Source organism: Lytechinus variegatus, chromosome 5 (assembly GCF_018143015.1).
Source record: "Lytechinus variegatus isolate NC3 chromosome 5, Lvar_3.0, whole genome shotgun sequence".
NCBI classification, from domain to species: Eukaryota; Metazoa; Echinodermata; class Echinoidea; order Temnopleuroida; family Toxopneustidae; genus Lytechinus; species Lytechinus variegatus.
Genome location: NC_054744.1, coordinates 24,785,591 through 24,809,542, shown reverse-complemented (window position 1 = coordinate 24,809,542; position 23,952 = coordinate 24,785,591). Strand labels below are relative to the sequence as shown.

The 23,952-nt window shown below is 36.7% G+C and overlaps 1 protein-coding gene and 1 long non-coding RNA gene across 5 annotated transcripts; one reads left to right on the top strand and one right to left on the bottom strand.

Moving 5' to 3' along the window:
• The first annotated feature begins 1,982 nt into the window (after positions 1-1,982).
• LOC121415790 lies at positions 1,983-4,166 on the top strand. Its single transcript, XR_005970058.1, has 2 exons — positions 1,983-2,365; positions 3,523-4,166. It is a non-coding gene; the product is annotated as an uncharacterized LOC121415790 (long non-coding RNA).
• A 2,052-nt stretch (positions 4,167-6,218) lies between these two features.
• Positions 6,219-21,836, bottom strand: LOC121415789 (THAP domain-containing protein 1 A-like). Of its 4 annotated transcripts, none has more exons than XR_005970055.1 (6): positions 21,610-21,836; positions 13,971-14,176; positions 11,028-11,206; positions 10,420-10,746; positions 7,447-7,563; positions 6,219-6,254 (listed from the first exon to the last, which is right to left on the bottom strand). XR_005970055.1 is itself a non-coding variant. In XM_041609117.1 (3 exons), the coding sequence occupies exons 1-3, from the start codon at positions 19,485-19,487 to the stop codon at positions 11,033-11,035; spliced, it is 426 nt and encodes a 141-aa protein (XP_041465051.1). In that variant the 5' UTR covers positions 19,488-19,710; the 3' UTR covers positions 10,815-11,032. The 4 variants fall into 4 exon arrangements, 1 of the variants encoding a protein (XP_041465051.1); XR_005970056.1 differs by having other exon boundaries at positions 11,066-11,206; positions 21,610-21,835; XR_005970057.1 differs by lacking the exon at positions 21,610-21,836 and adding an exon at positions 17,558-17,842.
• Positions 21,837-23,952: the final 2,116 nt, after the last annotated feature.

Here is a 23,952-nt window from a genome sequence, read left to right as displayed (position 1 = left end):
ATATGATATTAATGGATTCTAGTTAATCCTTTTGGGTAATTTTGGAACTAATTCTGTGTTTGGTAGATAAATAGGACTACTTGTCAGGTGTTGAGAAACGGGCCCCTGCTGATGAGTAGGCCTAGAGTTTTTATGCCCTGCAGATGAAGCCCGGAGGGGGCATTAAGTGTTGCCCCTGTCAGCCCCCCCCCCTTGGTTTCCGCGCAATAACTTGAAAAACATTCAATGGATTTAAAAAAATTTGGTGTGTAGGTAGATGTTACCAAAATACAGGCTAAGTTCACAGCTCATTATGCAAGTTGGTTCAAAATTTATTTTTTGATTATATTTATATGCGTATGATTTCTGCATGATATTAAGTTCAATCATATTGAATGGATTTCTGATCGCGTTAACTGGGGCCCGGGTTGGCACGTTTTAACCAGTGTGTTTTAAAACACATTTTTTTTACTTGTGTGTTATAAATAAATCCTCTTTCTCTTCCCCCCTTTACTCTTTCTTGATTGCTTTGTCATGTTCCTCTTCTCCCTGTTCAATCTTGCACAGCAATCAATATTAAGAATATCATTTTAACAAACAAATCTATGTGATTAGCTCACTTTTATCTACAATAAATTCGTAAACATGGCAGGGCCACACAACATTCAAGACTATTTTTGGAATGCATGCATGGTTACGCAGTTATGATATACACAAGTGCATTTATCAGATCCCGAATTGCTTAAAAACTTGATTTCATGTACAACTCAATGTGAGTCATTGCCAAAATTTGTATCTGTATCATTATTTTCAGAAATTGCTGAAAATTTCTATTAGTAATAAATTTGAAAATCTGTACATAAGAAAAATGAAAAAGTAAAAAAAAAACATTACCAGTAACCTACATAGACTGGGCTATTTCATTTCCTAAGAAGACTGGGGGGGGGGGGGGCTTTATGATCTGGGCAGTCAATCATGGGATCACAGCGATGATTGGCAAACGCATTACCCATGGTATATTCTAAAAAACTATAATCAAATTTTGCCTAAATCTCATTGCTAATTTACGCGTAAAATCAAAAGTTTGCTCTAATTAACTAAATAATGCCCCTGAAATGATCACTTTTGGTTCACAGACTCAATATATTTCAACATCACACTTATTTTCTTATGTGTTTATTGTTGTTTCAATGGAAATAGTCGGGGACCATATTTGACCGTAAAAAAGTTGAAATTAATTGATTTTAATCAGTAAAAGGAAATATAATGGCACATTTATGAATTATGGCTAAAAACACTATTTCCATAGATTTGTACGCAAATTCACATTTTTCCAGCAACTTTTGGTCTGCATGCACTTCCAAAATGTTGTGTATTTCGAAAGCACATACCAGGGGGTCGCAATTTTGGTCTCAAAAGTTGCGCGAGACTCGAAAAAGTGAGTGATGCTGTAAGTCTGTGAGTGATGCGGTAAAAAAAATTGTGCAGTGGATTTATTGCAATATATGACAAGGGGGGTTAATCAGCCACCAGTCTCATAAGGGTTAAAAACATTATATAGGCCTACTGATTGTTTTTAATATACATTTGATCAGAATTCCTGAATTAAAAAAATAAGTAGTTCAAGGGCTATATTTATAGGTTTGAATTGAATTTGTATTTTATGCCCTAAAATTGGTATAATTGATTCAAATGAAATAAAGCATATTGATTTACCCGAAATGAAATTAAGCTTTGAAACCCAATGTATATCAATTTTTCCATTGTGCAAATTCCAAATCTCCTCGCCCCCCCCCCTCGATTGACAAGACTCAGGACACCTAGGGACAACACGTATATAATCATGTTTAGGAATGAAATGTCATATTACTTATAAAGTGTTTTTTTTTGTAGGCATTCAATTTCCATGATTTAGTAATTTGGGGGGAAATATCAACTTTTCTGTTCAAAATTCATAAACAAAATTGTGGTAATCTCTTATTAAAACATCAAGAACTGAAATCTTATTTTATTTAGTGTATAGTTTAATTGATTTACAGAAAATTGCATCATAAAACAATAAAAAAACATTTTGTACTACAATTCTGCGGGGGCATCTGTTTCCTTTGGACACGTCAAACTTTCTTAATTATGTGTAATTGATTCTATGACATGTGTTTACATTTGCTGCAGATTCCCATTCAGCCATTGGACTGAACCGGTACCAAGACCGGAACTGTAACACAGTAAGGATGGTCAATATGAAGCGAGCTTCATTGAATTCCTCCAAGAGCTCTGTACTCTGTTCTGATCATTTTGAAGATGCTTGCTTTGACCTGGGCAGACGATACGTCTTAAACAGGATGCTGTCCCAACCATATTTGATTTCCCGCCTCGTCTTCAGAAGGTACAGTGGATCTATATCATACATGCGTTCTAAAGAAATATATATTCTGTTTTATCTACCTTTGTTTTGATAGAACATTGCTTTAATTATTCAATTTTCAGTAGCAAAATAGAGATGAAAATTATCCTAATCAGGAGGATAACCATGGACCGGGGCCTATACTGTGTATTTACAGTAAACTACTAAATAAATATATTTTTTAAAATTTGGTTTAACTCATAATCCTGGGCTACTTTGAGATTGCATAGCCCAGGGAGGGGGAGGTGGGCTTTTTTGGTCCCCCTCTTCAGATCTTGCCTCTGATCAAAACGAAAACCAATGCACACATCAACATCAATGTAATCTGCAAGCATGGAACTAAAGGTTACAGAATTCATTAAAATTTATTGTTAATAAATTATTTATTGTTAATAAATTAGTAATGCTAATTTATGCGTAATAGAGAATTCTTTGTTTTAAAGGTTAATCTCTAAAGAATTCCCGAAATTCTATGATTTCTAACAAAGTTGCTCAAAAATAAATGGTAAATGACATTTCTAATCTTATGTATTTTATTGTTTCTATAATTCCATATGTATTTCTTTGTTTTGGGGCCTTATGTATTTTATAGTTTTTTTAATGGGATCTGTTCATGGCACTATTCTGATTATAAAAAGCAAAGATTTGATTATTTTCAACCAATAAGTGCAAGAATAATGATAAATTTGTCAATTATGACTGAAAATAGAATTTCCATTGGATTAAATGTGTATACAAAATAATATTTTTGAGCAATTTTTGGTCCGACATAAACTCATAAAATGTTGCGTAACTGAATATCCGGGTGTCTCAAAAGCTCTGCAGAATTGACCAAAAAGTAATCATGGTACCTCATTTCTCATTGTGGACTTATCATGAAAAATGTGGATGGGGAGGGGAGCTTATTAAGCCCCCCCCCCCGGGCTAGATAGGGTTTATATATCATCATGTATATTTTTAAAAAAATTATCTTGTTGCAAGTCACTGCAAAAGGTTTGATTTCTAAACGAATATTGTTCTTCATGGATAATCGAATATTTGATTGAAAAATTATCTTTGAATAGTTATCTTTTCATTCTTGTATCTGTTTTTGTTCAATATTCTTTTTTCTTATTTTTTTATTAATTCGTCTCCTACAGAATTCACCCAAACCAAGGTATTTCCCAAAAGACTTTTCGATTCAGCAAACAACCTCCCAGATACTGCAAAGACACCAGTGCCAAAGTCTTCAGCACCTTAATTTCTCGAAGACCACTCCTACTGAATACCAGAAAGTCCAAGAGGGGTAAAGTGGAAGTCAACAACAATAATGGACTGTATTAAAACTTGGAGAAGAGGCTGAAAACCACACAGAAGTCCTACCTTATACATTACTTGCTTTTAAGTTTGGACAAACATTGATTTGCACAACTTTACAACAAAAAATTTACGCTGTGTGGATTCTGATTATTTAAAATAGCTCAATGAAAACGTTTATCACTGGGCATGTAACAAAAATGAATTCATTGAATTTGAAGATGTCTTACAGTATATTCATTCTGATTTGAATGTCAGAAGAGAAAAAAGTTTGTGAAAAGTAGGAATGACGGCAAGCTGACAGAAGAATAGAATACATGTAGGATAGAACAAGGCCACAGTTATAAATGAGCTGTTGGATAGAGACAAAAAGATGAATTAAGAATGGGGGTGATAGAGAAATAGAGACAGGAATTGGGGAGCCTGTGATGAATGCCTGAGAAAGTAAAAATTACCATATTTTATTTTTTTAAGGATTTGAACAGTCAGGAAGAATGTGGTCTTTTTTCTGTTGTTATTTCTCAAAATACTGGTATGTTTTGTGTACAGAAAGGGGTATAATCCTTTGCAATAATCACTCTCACAGAAAATATTAACTAATCAAAAGAAAAGTCAAATATTTCACTGATTTACAATTGTTCGGTCACTCTCATATCTAAAGTTACCCCCCCCCCCCATCATTTCAAGGTATTGGAGAGAGAGGTTGGGCAGGACATGGCTGTCAGCAGAAAAAAAATGCAGGGTGGGGCAAAACAATTTTGGGATATGTGCGAGGGAGCGAATGCGACAGAGCAGAATTTTGTGGGGGGGATATATGCGAGAGAGCAAAATGACAGAAGGAAAATGCAGGGGCCAAGAGATTTGAGGAATATGTAAGAGGGAGCGAAGTGACCAAGCAGAAGAAATGTAGAGGACAACAAATTGTTGGGTATGTGAGGGAGCAAAGCAACCAATTAAAAAAGGAGGTTAGTCAAAACGTTCTTGAATATGAGTAAGGAAGCAACTTGTTCACTTCCGAGCAGTAGGACTCGTTTTAAAATAGCTTAGGAAATATGTGTTTCCTAAGCATGGTAAACACATATTGTAGGCCTATAGTACAATTTAGGTGCTCTAAGAGTTAAATTCTGAATGAGCTGCATTTGCTGGTAAATCATGCGCAGAGGATCTTTGTCTTTTATCCATTTCTACACTTTTCTTTAGATTTCAGTTTTAAGGCGGGAAGGATCCCACCCTCCTGTGGATGCTAATATTTTGACTGACCCTGGGTAAATAGAATAATTACAAAAACAAAAATGATGTTTTAATATGAGATTTTTTAATGCCCCTTGAAAGTCCACCATCTTTCTCACTCTCTCCATCTTTGTTTTTATTCATTTTAACTTTCCAATTCTTTCTCTCTTGATATCTATAAAGTTCAGGTTCACCCTTTTAACTTGCACTATTCCAAGCCCCCAACCAATTGGCATCCACAGGAATGGGGGAGTGGGGCTTCCCCCTAGAAAATAAAGTCAAACAAAAGAAAAATGTGGAAAATAGAAATGGATAAAGACAAATAATCCTCTACGCATGTCTTACCTACCAATACAGTTCATTCACAATTTAATTCTTGCAACACCTAAATTCTACTATGAGTTTACCATACTTAGAAAATGCATATTTCCTATGCCATTTTTAAACAAGTCCCTATCGCTGGGAGTGAACGTGTTGCTCACCAGCACGAATTCGAAAATATTTTGATTGACCTGGGGCCCGTTTCATAAAACATTTGCCGCAGCGGCAACTCCCATTTTCTGCGGCAAATCTCAAAACAGCGGCAAATGACAATTTCTGCGGCAATATTTGATGCAGCTATTTGAGCTGCGTCAAATATTTGCCGCAGATACTTTCAGGGGCAAATGACAATTTCTGCGACAATATTTGATCTATTTGAGTTGCGTCAAATATTGCAGCAGAAACGGCTTTTTCATCAAAATATCAACAATTTGGAGGGCCTAACAACCATATTGCTAAAGTTTTTGATGATATTGAATTGATAAATTGCTTTTTGTCATTCTAAATAGAAAATACAGGTATTTTCACTCATTGACAAATAAAAGTAGATATTTATTGAATCACTAAATTTATTGAATTGAATTTACTGAATTTATTAAAGTCAAATTTATTTCATTAAATAGATACATAGGAACATCCATTGTGTTCCTGCAAATTTACACTTTAAAAAAGTATTTCTTTATCCTGTAAAAGAATGAATAATTGTCTCAGTTTGTCAAAGATGTTGCGTCATTGGCTTTTGAGTTTCAATTAGATTCATTTCATTATTCATAAGTGTTTTTTTTGCTGCTGTTGGTTTTTTTCTGATGTGTTTGTTGAAACTCCAGCTGAAGCTGTGGTTGCTGTTAACGTTCCCGGAGTGCTTGTTGGACACCTTGATGTTGTTGAGGTTGCCAGTGTGGTTTTTGCATCTCCTGCAGAAATTGTTGATGCTGCTGTAGTTGTTGCTGTTGGTCAATGTAGTGTTACATCTCCTGTGTGTTTGCTGCTGTTTTTGCTCCTACTGTGCATGTGATTGAAGTACCTGAAATAGTAATTAATTTATAATGCATATGAGCAAGATACTCCCGGGGGGGGGGGGCACTCGACCAAAAATGTGGTGGGGGTGTGCCGCGGGCGAGACAAAAAACGGGGGCCTTGGAGCGGGCTTATTGTAAAAAGGAGGGTCCTCGGAACGGGCTTCGGAACGACAAATGTTTGTGAAAACGGGGGTCCTTGGAACGGATCGCCAGCGTGTGAGTGCGTATGCATCCCCACGGAACGGTCATGCGTGCATGATGCAGCTAGCGCGCGCTGGGGGAGCTCTGCGGCCGCTTTTCACCAAAATTTGACTCGTTCAATGCGATCGGAGCGGCGTAACGAAAAATATGCTAGCTTTGGAGCGGATTTCCCTCTTCTTTTTTCTCGATAAGAAGAAAATGCTATGCCTTGGAGCGGCTTTCTTTGTTCTTTTTATCAACAAGGCAAAAATGCTATGCCTTGGAACGGAAATTTGAGTGTGAAAATGGGGGTCCCCTCCGCGGCACATACCCACTATGCATTATATACTGAGTGCCCCCCCCCCCCCGGGAAGATACTAAACTTATTCCTAATTTCAATTTCATTGTTAACCCTTAATAGAGTGGGGGGGGGGTGGAGGCACCTCTTGGTACTTTGCAAGATTTATCCAAATGGACAAGATCCTCAGGCACTCCCGGGATGACCTACCAGAATAGCCTCACAGTAAGGTGTATTAACAGGATTTTGTACTCATAACATTCAGTTGATTTTGCATGAACTCAATTCATCAAATGAATGTAAAGGGTCTACCAGTAAAAAAAATTCTGTGAGCTTTTTCGGGTAATCTTTCTGAGTCCTTTTACTCCTTTAATGAAATATTAATAATTAAATACATGATGAAGTGAGTTTGACAGTTATTTGACATGTTGCATCTTATGTGCTAGTGGTGGGGTCAATCATTATAGAAATGCAGAATATACATGTACATGTACCAATTTGGCAAGAGAAAGCAAGTCACATTATCGACCAATGATTGATATTGGTTTGTTACTTTTGCAGCTGAAAAAAAAATCATCAACACCTCAAACTAAGAGTTTAATTCTAAAATTTGGATTCCTGACAAAGAGCAAATCAAGAAGACAAAAATAATTCAAATTGTTATTATGACTTACTTTCTATGCCAAAATGAATCAGAATTATAAATAAGTTTAACTTACCTTTAAAATCACATTTCTCGGCTCTTTATCTGGCTCTTCAAACCCTTCAGTTGTTGATTCTGGCATGACTTTCTGATACTATTTTGTGTCCTTCTGGAACTGTGGACAAAACCTCACCTGAAGGAATAAATTAAAATTTTCAAAAAATGTTTGGCACTATAATTTTTTTTCTCACATGAATACATTACATGTATATCAAAAGAAAAGAAAAGGAAACTTCATTTGACTATTAGGTTTTTGTCAGGGGGGGGGGGGTAAAGGGGTCAAGATGGGTCAATATGATGAACAAAAATGCAATAGTAAATAATATATAAGGATCAATCTCTGGTTGAAAAACGTCAGTTCATGCAATTATTCCTCATAATTCATCTTGCACACACATATACACATAGTGAGGATGGGTGAGAGAGAGCGAGCATCGTCATCGTACATGCAAAAAGTATTAAATCCATCACTGATGTATAGATGGGGGCCATGCCCCCCAGTCAGACTGCAGGTCCCAAGAGAGTGGCTTCTTTCATCCAAATGATATTCATGACTTGAGATGTTTTGTATATTTAATGAGCTTGACGCGGACCATAACACCTTTTCATTCGGTCATTGCTGCTCTAACTGTGCATCGAATTTCATGAATTTGGTACCATTGTAAAGAAGAAGAATCATTCTTTCATGTCATATGTTTGGATTTATTCAAAGATTTTGTAATATAGGTTCAAAGTTTGATCTAAAATATGCTATAAAATAAATATTTTCACCAGACAAAAGTTGCTATTTTCACACTTTATTTATTTGTGTTTGAGCCCAAATGATTTTTATATCATGATAAAGCTGAATATGTATGCTTTGAAACGATATAGGTTTCAAAATAAGAATTGGTTTAATCGGGTCAAGATCACACTTTTCATTTGCCAAGTACATAAAGCAGTTTGAAAACAAGAATACTGCATTCTGATTGGTCAAATAGACCACCCAGTGGCAAATTCCAACGGTTCCAGTGCCAGGGTTCGTAGGAAGGTCACACTTCCCATGTGGTAATCTCCTCAAATACCCTGTGCCTGTTGTTCTGTGAACCTTATCCAGCCAATCAGAACTCTGGATTTCATGCAAGTACAAAATTACAGAAATCTCGTATTGTACCTTAGTGGGAAAAGTGTGATCTTGACCCGATTAAAAGGTGCCGCATATCAAGAGTGGCATTGTGAGAAAGAAAAGAAGTTCAGCTTTATGGTGATATGGATATCATTGAGGCTCAAAATAAAAAGTTTGCACAATGTGCAAAAGAAAATGGAAGAAAATTAAGTTTTGAGGCACACTTTCAGGCCAGAAATTTACTTATTTAACAAAATATTGTATACAAAATAAATGACCAATATGAAAGAGTAACTTTTACTCTATCTGATAGTGCAATAATATTTAATTTAACTTGAGGTTAAAAAGAAATGCCAGTAGTTGCAGTAAACACTGATTTCATGAGAAAGTCTGGCTTAATTGTCAGTATATCATCGAGGATCTAGATTTGGTAAAGTTACATAAACTGAACTTTGTGAAATCTTGAAATCTACGCTGAAAAATGTTCACACTGAAGATCACCAACACAGATAGGCACACGTGGGACAGTGTATTATTATTGCTGGAATATGAGCTTATTTTGCTTATTTCTCAGCAATTACACAATTTCTTCCAGAATCCTTTGGCACATATTTTTTATTCATACAAACAGACACTTGGGTGGTCATTATATTAGATTCTGTAAAAAGTCATTTTGAGATCGTTACCAATACTGGAATTTCTCTTTAAAACAGGTAAATTCTTAGACTCGAGAAAGAAAATCTCATGAATCACAAGATTTTGCAAGGATTCAGCCACGAGATGATTTGGATGTATCTGGACTTTTTGCTCATTAGCATAGGGACCTGCGGTCTGACTGCCCCCCCCCCCAATGTTTAACGACCAAGAAAGAAAAGGAGAAAAAGAAAGAAAGCGAACGAGAAAGGGTGAAATAGAGAGTATTTACTGGATATTATTACGTCAAAATCTTTCCAAATTTTGATTTCTGTATTAAAAAGTTCTAAAATTTTGCACACTCCCTTCGCTCTCTTTGGAGAACTTTTGTTCCATTCGCCATATTTAGCCCTCTCAAAATATTTGGCTCATTACGCCACTGAATTCAATTGTAAGAATTTTATGTTTGCTTAATGTAGACTTAATCTAACCCTAATAAGACTGCCAGGGTATTTTGGAGGCAGGAAAGATGGGCGGAAGGGGAGTGGGGGCCCTCAAGATTGACCGTTAATTGCGCAATTGTGAAGAAATGCAAAATGCCTGCCACAGATGAAAAAATTGTATATTTGATCATTCTAAAATTATTTAGAATTATATGTTTTACTAAATCATGCATGAAATTAGAATTTGGCTGGAAATCTATAAACACAGACCTTGAAGTTTTTGTTCAGACACATAAAAATTAATTGATATCACATACCTTTCATATGTATTTTTTTCCTTTCTTAAGTATTTCTTTGTTTTTTTTTACTTTTTTTATATTGTTGACAAAATTTTCTGATCATAAGCACAATGAAATTAATAGATTTTAATCAGTAAAAATAAACATTAACCGGTACGATACAATTATGAATTCTGGCTAGAAACAGATTTTGCATTGGATTTGTCCATGAAATCACATTTTAGTGCAATTCTGACATGTGTACTTACACAATGCACAATGTTGCATAATTGCAGAACCGGGTACCCAGGTGTCACAAATTTTGTCTAAACACTCATAAACTTTTTTTAAAAAAGGCTTTATAATGACGCGGCACAATCTTTCACGTTGTGGATTTATCGTGAAAATTTTTGGGCTCCCACGGCCTTTTTAGGGTTAAATCAGATAGCACATCATGATGGGTTTTACTGATATTCATTCTGCAACCCATATTTCAAAGACTATCCATCATATCTGACATTGATTTTTACCTGTGGCAGTATGTTAGTCTCTGCATTTCTACAACTGTGGCCAAATATTCTACTACTAGTTCATTAGATGGGCCCATGGCATTTTTCTTATTGTAGGAGACTGGCAAGCCCTGGCTTTGAAGTTCCTGGTATATCCTTCTCCAGCTGCAATATCTGGTCAGTTGAGGACTTGGGGGCTTTGTGTCAGGAGTGGTCTTGGTAATGGCGGTGGCAATGGTGATGGCAGTGACAGAAGCAGACTTGGTGGTGGTGACTGCAATTGCAGCATTGTTGATGGTGGTATATGCCTCATCACGACCAACATTAGCTCCTGCTGCTGGTCTCCATCTATTATGTTTTAAATAGAATAAAACATTAAAACAATTGATTATTAACACATCAACTTCAGAACACTAGCATATTGATAATAAAACTTATAGATTAGCAGTCAAAGCATAAAATGAACTTCCACAGAAGAGTACATGTACCTTCTAATAGAATTTCAGACCACCTTGAGGATGTTATGCTCAAAGCAAGGTTTTTATTTGACAACATTGGTCAGAGGGACATGGATTTAAATGTCAGAATACAACTGGTATCATTGGTTGATCAATCATACTGTACAATACCCCATTTAGATATATGTTGCTGTTATCTTCCACTTTACCCCTCTTAGATTTTTGGCATTGAGTAGTAGTCCCAGGGAAGGTGCTGAAGACTTTGGTACAGGTGTCTTTGCAGTATCTGGGAGGTTGCTTGCTGAATCTAAATGACTTTCTTTCGAGGGTTTCCCTGGTTTGTGTGCATTCTGTACGAGAAGAGTGAATAAAAAAAAAAAAACATTAAAAAAAGAAGAAAAATTGAATAAACCGAGATGCAAGAATGAAAAAATGACTTTAAATTTGTCAAATTAATATTCAATAGTACATTTAGAATAATATTTGTTTAGAAATGAATCCTTTTCAATGGACGTGCAGCAAAATAAACATGTTTAAATATTCATGATGATTTATTAACCCTATCTGGCCCCAAAGGAGGAAGGGGGGGTCTTAAAGGAATGGTCCAGGCTGAAAATATTTATATCTTAATACATAGAGTAGAATCCACTGAGCAAAATGCTGAAAATGTCATCAAAATCGGATAACAAATAATAAAGTTATTGAAGTTTAAAGTTTAGCAATATTTTGAGAAAATAGTCATATCATGAATATTCATTAGGTGGGATGATGTCACATCCCCACTTTCTGTTTGGTTCATAAAATCATAATTTTTTCATTATTTTATACATGTGTAAATGATGTGTCTCCATTATGATGAAATAAGTTTCAGCAATTAATATCTAATGTACTAAATCAGTTGTCAATCCAATTTTTCTAGTTCTTGGAGGATAAAATTTAATAAACATAATTTCATATAATAAAATTCAAAAGAACAATTTGAGATGTGACATCATCAGCCCACCTAATGAATATGCATGACGACCGTTTTCACAAACTACTGTTATAAACTATCAAATTCAATAACTTGATTATTTGTCATCTGATTTTGATGAAATTTTCGGCATTTTGCTCAGTGACTTCTACTCTATTTATTAAGCTACATGTATAAATATTTTCAGCCTGGACCATCACTTTAATAAGCCCCCCTCCACATGTTTTGCAATAATTCCACAGTTAGAAACATGTCCTCATATTTTTTTTGTTGGTCAAGTCTCGCAGAAGTTTAGGGACCAAGTTTGCGGCATCCGGATACGCAGTAATGCAACAATGTATGAGTTCATGTCGGACCTTGAATTGCTCAAAAACATTATTTTTCTTACAAATCTAATCCAATGGAAATTCTATTTTAAATCATAAATGACAAATGCATCATTATTCTTGCACTTATTGGTTGAAATTATAAAATCTTTGCTTTGTCTCAAAATATATCTATATTTTGATATTAATAGATGCTCTAAGATCTTATCTTTGAAATGGCATTTAAAAAATAAATTCATGCTTGAGCGAACACGGGACGTTTTATACTTTTAGACTTTTGGCTAATCAGCAGACTTATAATATATTCATTATCTTTGCCATAATTTTCGAAAAATGCTGTCAAATTTCACTAATAAATTTATTCATTTACCTGAATTACATTGGTTTTAATTTGAACTTCTTTTACCTTTGAATTTTCCTTCATAAGTAAGAAGAGACTTTCTTGTCAACCCAAGTGAGAAGATTTGCATTTTTAATTGGGAGAATTTGTAATCATTCAAATCCTTTTTATTATGTGAAACAAATTATGTTATGGTACCTTTGATAATAATTATGTGAAACAATTTATGTAATGGTACCTATAAAAGACATGAATCCTATTTTCAAGGGTCATTGAATCCTTCACCAAGTTTAATTGTGCTTGACAGGACAAACAAGAAAATATTCATGTCTTTCAATGGCAATGGTGTATTGAGTCAATTTTGAAGGAGGAAGATATGGCAGATCAGGTAAAATGCATTAAAAAGTTGTGAAGCGAGCAAGCAAAAATTTCCAGTTTTTACTAAAATATCAAATTTTGTGATTTTGACATAATATTCAGAATAATATCATATTTCACTTTCTATGTTTTCTGTTATTTTTCTTTCCACTTTTTTCCTTGGTCATAATTTTGTATTGGGAGGGGGGGGGAGCACCCCGAGCCCCCACCCCTCAGTATGCCACTGTTCAAAGGCATCATTACCTTTGCAGAACACAATGAAAGGATTCGAAAAAAACACGCTCTACCATAATTTGGTTTAAAAAAATGTTCTTGCCTAAGGAATATTCAAAACTAAAAGAGAACATATTAAAAAGGAACAACACCACAACTATCCAAATAAATAAGTAGATTTGGAAATGAATTTCGACTGCATAATTCGAAAATTATGGCAAAGATAATGAAAAGGTTAAGAGGAATTCTGCTGATAGCAAGAAGTCCGACCATCATATTATGCCATTTTGGCGCAAGCTTCCTTTTTTACCCCAGACAAAACAAAAATTTGTGTTTGCGTAAGCACGAACAAAACCAAATTATTTTAATAGCATTTGAAGGATAAGACTCCATAGCATGTATTGACACCAAAATATTGAGATCATAATTTGAAACAAAAATTTTATAGACTTTTCAAATCTATCCCATTTTTTCATACGCACTGTAGAACTTGGGAACTTATTTAGAGATTTACTTAACTGTACAGCAGAGAATTCTCTATTTATGCATAAAATAATTTATCAAAAATGAATTTTAATAAATTATGAAAAATCAGCAATACACCCTTAGCTTTGCAATTTCAAAGAAGCTCATGCTAATTATGTAGGGCTAAACCAAATTTTTAATTTGTTTGATCATTTAGTAAGCGTTAACTTAAAATACACAGTCCCCTGGTACACAGTATAGGCCGAGGTCCATGGTGACCCTCCCGAATAGGATAATTTTCATTTCTCTTTGGCTACTGAGAATGGAATATTCAAAACATTGTTCTGTCAAACCAAAGGTAGATAGATAATACAGAGATTATATTTCTTTAAAACACGTATGATATAGATCTACTGTACCTTCTGATGACGAGGCGGCAAATTACATGTGGTTGGGACAGCATCCTGTCTTAGACGAATCGTTTGCCCAGTCCTGTCAAAGCAAGCATCTTCAAAATGATCAGAACAGAGTTCAGAGCTCTTGGAGGAATTCGATGAAGCTTGCTTCATATTGACCATCCATACTGTGTTACAGTACCAGTTCAGTCCAACGGCTGAATGGGAATCTGCAGCAAATGTAAACACATGTCATGAAATCAATTATATATAATTAAGAAAACTCTAGGCCTACTCAGCAGCGGCCCGTTTATCAACACCTGGACAAGTGAGTCATATTTATCTACTAACCACAGAGTTAGTTCCTATCTTTAGGATTTTTTACAAGAAATAATCCATTAATAACGTTATATTGAGACTATCGGTAGAAAGTACAAGAGATGTAGCCTTAATCACATAATAGCATAATTTTCAAAAAGTTAAATCATGATAAAACTTGCAATTATTGTGATAAATCAGGAAATACATCCAATCAAAAAAATAGCAGAGCCAAAACTAGAACAAAAGCTTCAATCTCTGTTAAAGGGGAATCCAACCCAAATAAAAACTTGTTCTTAGGGGAATAAGAAAAATCAGTCAAGTTGATAGGTGAAAGTTTGAACACTATCTGACAAATAATAAGAAAGTTATTTTTTTAAAGTTGTGAATATTGGTAATCCCTAGATCCACGAGACTGCAAATTGGCCACATATGTGATGTCACAGTGATGTAAGGCAAGGACTACTCTTCCATGTACTCCAATACATAAAATGGCTAATATGTCATTTTTTCAAATGTTTTACTTCAAATTTTTATTTTTCTTTCACATGAGGACATAAAACAATATACTACCAGGGTTATATTTAGATTACTGCCCCAGGGGAAGGGCAGTTAGGAGAAAAACACAAATCCCTGATAATTAAGTACATGGCCTATGGGAAAGTTGTCCTTGCCTCTTGTCATAATTTACTTACCCAGTTGCCACTTTGAAATCTACATAATCATAGGGATTTCAATTTTAAAGCAGCCATAACTTTCTTATTGTTGGTCCGATTTCTTTCAAACTTTCACCATTCTGTTTTATCTAATTTTCTCCTTTCCAACACTATATTTTATGACCATGCTGGATTCCCCTTAAGTGTAAAGGCATCCAGCCGAGCGTTGTAGGAGCGGTCGTGGAGCGGAGAGAAAAAAAATCATCACTGCTCGCTACCGTTTACCATTTTCAAGTTCGATTTTAGTTTTTTTTGTTTTCGATTTTTTCCCCCCTTTTGAGAGAAAAATTCTACCCTCTTTCCCTACCGCTCCAACAACGCTCGGCCGGTGTGACCATGCCTTTATGTTGGTTGTTCAGCTGAATTTCGTTGGCTTCACTCACCAAATACAGAAAAAGATATAAAAATACTCCTCGAGACAGAGGGCTGCCAGCTGTCTACTAAAGGCAAAACATGCATCAAACATAATTAAACCATGCAGACTTGGGGATTAAAATGCCGAGAAAAATGAAATCATCACTAATTCATTTTGAACATGACTAAAAATCAAGGCAAAAGCAATTTTTGTCTCGCCCACTTATGAAAATAACCAGAAATATTGTGATTTGCGAGGGCACGCAAGAATTATATCGAAACTTCATTGTGAAATTACTGGGATGGAATAACACTTGTCATACCAGCCTTGCACGTAAACTTTAATATTGACCTGAAAATGACCTTTGACCTTACCATGTGACATCCGACTGCAGCATAAGTCTGCAAGTTTGGTTGAAAAGTGACTTACGGTTGCGGAGTTAGGTGTCATAAGAGAGTCTTGCATGTAAACTTTAACCTGTAAATGACCTTTGACCTTTCCATGTGACCTCCGACTGCAGCATAACATGCACGTCCCCCAAGTCTATCCAACATCCAAGTTTGGTTGAAAAGTGACTTACGGTTGCGGAGTTAGTTTTCATAAGAGAGTCTTGCATGTAAACTTTGACGTTGACCTGAAAATGACCTTTGAACTTATCATGTGACCTCCCACTTCAGCGTAACATGTGCAGGTCCCCCAAGTCCATCTACTGTCCATGTTAGGTTGAAAAGCGACTTACATTTGCGAAGTTAGGTGTCCTGCATGTAAACTTTAACGTTGACCTGAAAATGACCTTCGACCTTACCATGTGACCTCTGACTGTAGCATAACATGCAGGTCCCCCAAGTCCATCGACCATCCATGTTTGATTGAAAAGTGACTTATGGTTGCGGAGTTAGGTGTCATAAGAGTCTTGCATGTAAACTTTAACCTGTAAATGATATTTTACCTTACCATGTGACCTCTGACTGCAGCATAACATGCACGTCCCCCAAGTCTATCCAACATCCAAGTTTGGTTGAAAAGTGACTTACGGTTGCAGAGTTAGGTGTCATAAGAGTCTTGCATGTGAACTGTAACGTTGACCTGAAAATGACCTTTGACCTTACCATATGACCTCAGACTGCAGCATAACATGCAGGTCCCCCAAGTCCATCTACCATCCAAGTTTGGTTGAAAAGCGACTTACGGTTGTGGAGTTAGGTGTCATAAAAGTGTTGCATGTAAACTTTAACGTTGACCTGAAAATGACCTTTGACCTTACCATGTGACCTCTGACTGCAGCTCAACATGCAGGTCACCCAGGTCCATCTACCATCCATGTTTGGTTTAAAAGCGACTTACGGTTGTGGAGTTATGTGTCATTACAGGTTTGTGACGGACGGACAGATGACATTTGGATCCCTTAGTCTCGCCTTCACCTCTGGTGGGCAGGACAAATATGTCATACGGACGTTGAGATATGCCGCGAGAGCTTTTCTCGAAAGGGTGGGTTGAGGAGGAAAGTCAAACAAAACACACCTTTTCGGGACAACCAGGGGAACTTTCCATGAAAGGCTGCATGTGTTTAATATTTTTTCTGAACCAATCGTTTCTATGAAAATTAGTCTTGAAATAACAATATAACAGTAATATAGACACTAGACAGAGGTGCATAGATGGGGGGAGGCTTGGGATGCTCTCCCCCCCCCCAAAAAAAAAAAGGGAAAGAAAAATGAAATATAACATTTTCTGAATATTTTTATGTCAAGCTACAAAATGTGATTTTTTTTAATGAAAAGCTTGCTCGCTCACAACTTCTATTGAATTTTGCCTGATATGACACATCTGACTCCCTCAAAATCTTGGGCTCATTTTGTCTCTGATTATTAGGAGAAAAAGAGAGCTTGCAGTTTTTGTGATTCTGAATAAAATTTCATATTAATGAAGTAATTCTGGACACAAAATAATTACACAAAGCCATATGGAATTATGAGAAATAGTAAACAAATATATCAGGCTTTGAGAAAGTATAGTTGAATTATTTATCCGAGGTTGGTCTGACAATTACTTATATATAAGTATATAGTAGTTTTGCCAGTCCAACCGAGGATTAATAATTCCCACTATGCTTTCGAATGAAACGCCTGATATATTTGTTTTTTATCCAACTTTTTATAATTTATAACCAAAATCTATGTGATGAGCTTGCAAAGTCCGGTTACTTGAGTTGAATTACCTACTTTTCTCTGAGCCATCGTGCTCAGCAGAACGCAGATCAGTGCCTGTGCCGACACATCGCTGGACTTGCCGGGAGAGAGAGCGCGCTGGCCGGTGTGCCTGAGAGTTTAGCTAGATCCAGTTTTGTGAAATAATGATGTCAGACCTCGATATACTAGTATCCAAAAATATATCGAGGTATGACGTCAGAGTTGAAATATATTCGGTCACATGATGCTACTTGAACCAATAGTACTATACATGATTTACTCTATGTAGGATATAATGTATTCTATTCTATAGGCGTATTTGCATAGAAGTGTGATGAAACAAATCAGTGGCGAAGTGAGCCAAAGTTTTGAAGGGGCTAGATATGAATAATTGGGCAGATCTTTTTTTTGTGAGCGAGCAAAAAAAATAAAAATATTTAACTTTATAAATATCCAATGAAAGCATAATATTCAGAAAAAATATATTTCACCATTTTCTTTTCTACTTTCTTGGTCATAATTTATTTTTGTAGGAGAGGAGAGGGGGCAAGCGCCCGAAGACCCCCTCGCCTCATCTGTGCACTGAAGAAATTACTTTGAAACTGACTTTCCTTTGCAAGCTGCTGGATAATCTTTATATAATAGTTACCATGCAAGGACGGCTGCACTGCCGAGACTATTGAAAATAAATACATGAAAATGCACAAAATTTGTGTTTTCCCTTCTTTCCTTCCGTTTTGTTTCACCTGCATAGGAGAGTAAAATTATATTATAGGCGCTGTTTTTCTGCCGGTGGCGGCATCAACACCAAATCTTAACAAAAGGTTGTTTTTTAAATGAAAACTTAGAAACCTAGTTCATGAAATTTGGGCATAAGGTTAATCAAGTATTGCTAAACGTCCTGCCTGAGTTTCAGGTCACTCAGTTGTTGTGTGTCCGTACAGGTTGTGTGTCCACATGATCAATGTTAGAAAGTCATTTGAAAAAAGTTAGAAGCGAAGTTTCATCAAATTTTAGTACAAAGTGTTGGGAAATATAAAGAACAAAATAGAAGATGATAACAAGTATTGAATTCATATTTTTAGTGTAATCCAAAGACAAAAAGGAAGGCTTCAAAAAGATTGTTTACATTCATAATTCCGAAGCTTCGTTATTCCGAAGGTTTGGATATTCCGGAGGTTCGTTAATCTGAAAGCGAAATAAGGTTCGTTGTTCCGAAGGTCCGACAATCCAAAAATTGAAATGACGTTCGTTGTTCCAAAGGTTCGTTAATCCGAATAATGAGAGTCATAATTCCGAAGGTTCGTTAGTCAGAAAAAAAATGAGGTTCGTTGTTCATTTAGTTTTTCCGGATTAACGAACCTCATTTCGTTTTCGGATTAACGAACCTCATTTCGTTTTCGGACTAACGAACCTTTGGAATTATCACTCATTATTCCTTTTCGGATTAACGAACCTTCGGAATTACGCCACAAATGTTCGGATTAACGAACCCTTTTTCGATTTAACGAACATTGTGGTTCAGGCAATAATGAATTCACGTGTTTTGGAATTACGAACCTTCTGAATTACGAAGTGTAACCAAAAGATAACATGTCCGGATACTGGACCCCCTCCTATATTTTAGTTTTGTTTTTAAAGATCGTGATGTTCCATGAGTTTCATATTTCCCCATAAAATCCCACCTTTGTCACTCGGAATATCAGATCGACTTAACGGACACGATGTTCAGCCAGATGGAGCGTATAGTAGTGGTGGTGAAGTGGAGCCGGCACAAACATCGCTCGAAGTAACTAAACTTGTACTAGTAATGAGTGGGGCTAGGACCTAGGCCAAACATACTTAGGCTACCACAACAGGCGATAGGCTTTCTTACCCCTCCAAAGATAACTTCTTAAATTGGAGATAAAATTTTACCTTCTAGGGTGACCTTTTCTTGGACTTGCCCTATACCCTGTACCATGAACCGTTTTGGCAGTGGATATCTAAGTCAGTGGGTCGCGCATGGGATCTCATTCTTACTTCTGGTGTCCATACCACATGATTTTTCTGTGCGCGGTGGCGCATCTTTGGGCCCGAGCCGAGATAGGCCTCGACTCTAACATTAGAGTCTACGGACAAGCCCAACTCATAGTCAAGGGTTCATTACATGCAGAAACAGATCTAGAGGGGGGGTTGCAACCCCCCCCAAAAAAAAAAAAAATCTGGGGACCATTTTTTTTAAATCTTATCTTTTTTAAAAACTTGTAATTTTATGTTATTCTATTTCTATGTAGTATTCATTTAATTTATTATTATTATTTATTTGGGGGGAGGGTTGGGCGAACAAATGTTACATAGTCCTTTTTGCCCCCCATCAGCTTTTTTGAGGACACGGGCCACCGCGGAAGTGACAATCTAGGCCAGGGTTGCTGATTCTCATCCCCAAACAAAAATCCCCCCATTAAAAAAAAAAAAGGCAGTGTATACAGCCACACGCGTGTGTCTTTACCATCCAGCCACACGCGTGTGGTTATATCCAGAACACCTATCTGTGGATACCGCCACACGCCGCCAGTAATAACAGTAAAACGCGTATGTAGGTCTGACCGTCTATATCACGATCAAAATAACCTCATTTCTTCATTAAATTCTTACATTCTAAACCACTCTGATTTCTTTAAATCGTTTCAATTTCATTCTCACCGTCTTCTTTCCTTGTCTTGTTACAAAAGGCCGCCTGTTAAATAGCAAATTTCCACACTTTTTCTACTTGTGTCGATTCTCTACTGACTCTAGGCTATGTGCGCACGTACGAAACTCGGGATTCAACCCAAACTGTGTATGTCTACTACTGTGCTGCGCTAACGCTGTATGGGTCTGCCACCGCGAAGGAAGCCAGAATCGACACAAGTAGAAAAAGAGAATTTGCTGTTAAACAGACGACCGTTTGTAACAAGACAAGAAAAGCAAGGAGAGAAGACGGTGAGAATGAAATTGAAACGATCTAAGGATATCAAAGGGGTTTAGAATGTAAGAATTTAATGAAGAAATGAGGTTATTTTGATCGTGATATAGACGGTCAGACCTACATACGTGTTTTACCATGTTTACTGTTATTACTGGCGGCGTGTGGCGGTATCCACAGATAGGTGTTCTGGGTATAACCACACGCATGTGGCTGGATGGTAAAGACACACACGTGTGGCTGTATACACAGCCAAAAAAAAAATGGGGGATTGCAACTTAATTTTACAAATTTTCATGGGGGTTAATTTGGCAACGACCTCTATATCAAAAATAGTGGTGTTTTAGATGCAAGGAAACGCCATTTTCACACACAGATTTTCAAAAATTTTCCCTACGTGGGAGGGGGGACACCCCCCAAACACCCTCGCTTGCTCCGCTCGCTTGGACTCGGTCGCTACGCTCCCTCACATACCACCCCAACCCCCCCTTTATAAAAGCTGGATCCGCCCCTGACATGCCACAGCGCACAGAAAAACCAAGCCATTACTTAGAAGTGGTGTGTTTAATGCCTTATGGACGTGGACATCACTTGCAGAAGTGGGATCGCAGCAAGCCAGCATGCGCGACCCACTAACTCATTAACTGTCAATTCGAAATCCACTGCCAAACATGGTTCAATGGTTTAATTTACCAGTATTAATACTAACCTCGCAATGCGTGTGGGTGCCCAAGCTAAAGCTGTTTTTCATAATCTAAAAATAAAATCACGTCAATCACTGACTGACTCAGTCTCAGACAGTCAATAATTATATAAAATTTGTCATCCAATGAAGTTTCCAATTTCAACATGCATTTGGCTCTGAGTCAGTCTGAGTATGAATTTTACACCATTTATCAAAATCTAGGCCTAAATATCAGCCTGTATAATTCATTACCATTTTAGGTGTGCACAAAAGACCAATCCCCCTGGCCTGGCATGGGCATGGTCGACTACAGTACAGTAGGACCCTACACAAACTTGAATACACGGGACTATAAATTGCACAGCTTCTTGCAAATGCAAGTTTGGCAACGACTAACGAATTCCCATTTTGTTTTCAACGTAATTTTGAAGTCGAAAACATAGCTAAACTTACGAATGCAATGTCCGTCCACATTCTACCAATTAGAGAAGTTGTTTGCAGCTCTCGTTGACATGAATAACGTGAAATCTAAGCTAAACAAGAAAGGTTCACCAACATGCCGACCTGTGAGTGTGACCGTCCCGCGCCCGGATATCGATCGAGCGAAGATATCGGCTTGAGCAAGGTGCAGCCAATCAGCGACGATCTCATATTCCCTGCCAGAAAGAGGAGACAGAATTATTTTACATGGACAGAATTTTTTGTGATGTGACACAAAATCATTTCGTCGACGGAATTTTTTGTGATGTGACACAAAATCATTTCGTTGACGGAATAAATATTTGCATCGCAACGAAATGAATTTCGAGGACGCAATTTTATTTCGTCTCGAGGAAATTGATGTTAAGTGTGACACAAAATAAATTTCATATACAAAATCAAACTGCATCATGACGAAATGAATTTCGTTGGAGTGAAACACATATTTTCCTACAGAATTTTCCTTTGGACAATTGGGGTGCTATTTCGTTAGATCAAAATTCATTTCGTGTGTACGAAATAAATTTTGTGGACCAAATTACATTTCGTCTCGACGAAAATTTATTTTGTGTGACAAGAATAATTTCGTATACGAAATAAAACTGCGTCATGACGAAATCATTTTCATACGAACAAAAAAACTTTTGTGTACGGAATGACGTGAATTGGACGGAATTTACCATCGGACATTTGGTGCGCCATTTTGTATGGCACGCCAAATGAAGTTTGTGGACGCAATTACATTTTGTCTAAACGAAATTTATTTTGTGCATTTCGTCGAGACGAAAATGATTTTGTGTGACACAAAATAAATTTCGTGTACGAAATTAGAAAAGCGTCATGACAAAAAGATTTTCGTCTGAATAAAAACACATTTTGTGTACGGAATTGCTTGAATTGCACAGAATATACTGGCGTACACTTGGCACGCCATACTTCTAGAGCTATTCGTCTCGTTTTCAAATCCTCGCCACTCTGACATCTTATCCGCGAGATCTTGCGAGAGGTCAAGCCCAGAATGATGCCCCACTTAGCTCGACGAGCGTTTCATAAAACGCAATGTCAGCTACTTTCACTGACAAGCGATTAGCTGAAAGCTATTTTGTTTTGGGGAAACAGAGATGAAACAAGGCCCTCTGGCTAAAGCAAGTAAAGTGACAAAGACGCTATGCTTTTCTCACAACAAAATTTATGTATATACGTATTTGTAAAAACATTTTCAAGAACCTAAACTTTTGCATTATACATCAATCTATGCTTAAAATAAATATTATTGATTGCACTTTTAAGGAACATAGCTTGAAACCGTTGTCGTTTGATGGGAGAAAATAAGTGCATCTTTAAGGTTAAAACACCGTTTGGTAATACGTATGGACAGACTTGAAAAAACCCAGTTCACTTATAAAATACGTACAAAAGTAAATGGAAGAGTTGTCGAAGTGCGCCATCACACATGTTGGTCGCCTTGCCAATGAGAGGACGTCATCTAGACAAGTGATCTCAACATTCAAATGCTGCTTTCTTATTATTGTGTGCAAATCTTCTTTAAGCTTTAATCGATTTCTTTCTTTTATCTTTTTTTTATTTTCACACAAGCTATAAGAAGAAGAAGAGGAGGAAGAACAATTACAGTTAGGGATTTGAATATAGTGACATAATACTTGTTTAATGTTGGGTAATTCATGTGTTTTGCTCATTTTTATGGTGTACTGTTGCCCTGCTGACATACAAGGAAAATTATATTGTTTTCGCATAGAATAATAAATCAAGGTCAAAGGTCAGTAAACTGATGTAGCATTCAGGAATCAGGTACCCGTTTCATAAAAAAAAATTCACGCACAACCTATGCTACACAAACGAAACAACCGACTTAAAACCAACTGATGGTCTGTCATCTGGATTTGTCTGATCTTGAGTCAGTGTTGCCGGTAGCACTGTTACGAAAACCCTCGGACAGCGTAACCTGAATGTGTATAGCAACTTGACGGAACTTGTTATTGCCGGTGAACCGGCCCTTGTCCAAGGGGAGTTGATACATGGTGCCCTTGCTTTGCTTGGATATTGTCATGCTTATGTCGCCACATCTAAAACTAAGCTTCCTCAGTCATGTCCAGTGCTTCGTTGTAATGGGATTTTGGTTACGGATTTCCCCAGAAAACTGCAACACAGAAATAGAAACAGAAACGTGTATATGTAATACCTTTAATTTAGGACTTAAAGCTGTAAATTCAAACTGAGCACTGCAAAACATGGTGTTAATTTAACACCAACCTGGTATCTATATCATTCCACACCAGAGAGGAGTTGAAACAACAC

What these genes read in the sequence shown, in the direction of transcription:
- LOC121415789 (XM_041609117.1), bottom strand. Translation starts at nt 19,487, where the DNA reads ATGGTACAGGGTATAGGGCAAGTCCAAGAAAAGGTCACCCTAGAAG. An exon ending in AGAAAAGGTCACCCTAGAAG is followed by an intron (nt 14,177 to 19,441) that starts GTAAAATTTTAT and finishes CATTTGCTGCAG; the next exon opens with ATTCCCATTCAGCCGTTGGA. An exon ending in TGCCGCCTCGTCATCAGAAG is followed by an intron (nt 11,207 to 13,970) that starts GTACAGTAGATC and finishes CTTCTCGTACAG; the next exon opens with AATGCACACAAACCAGGGAA.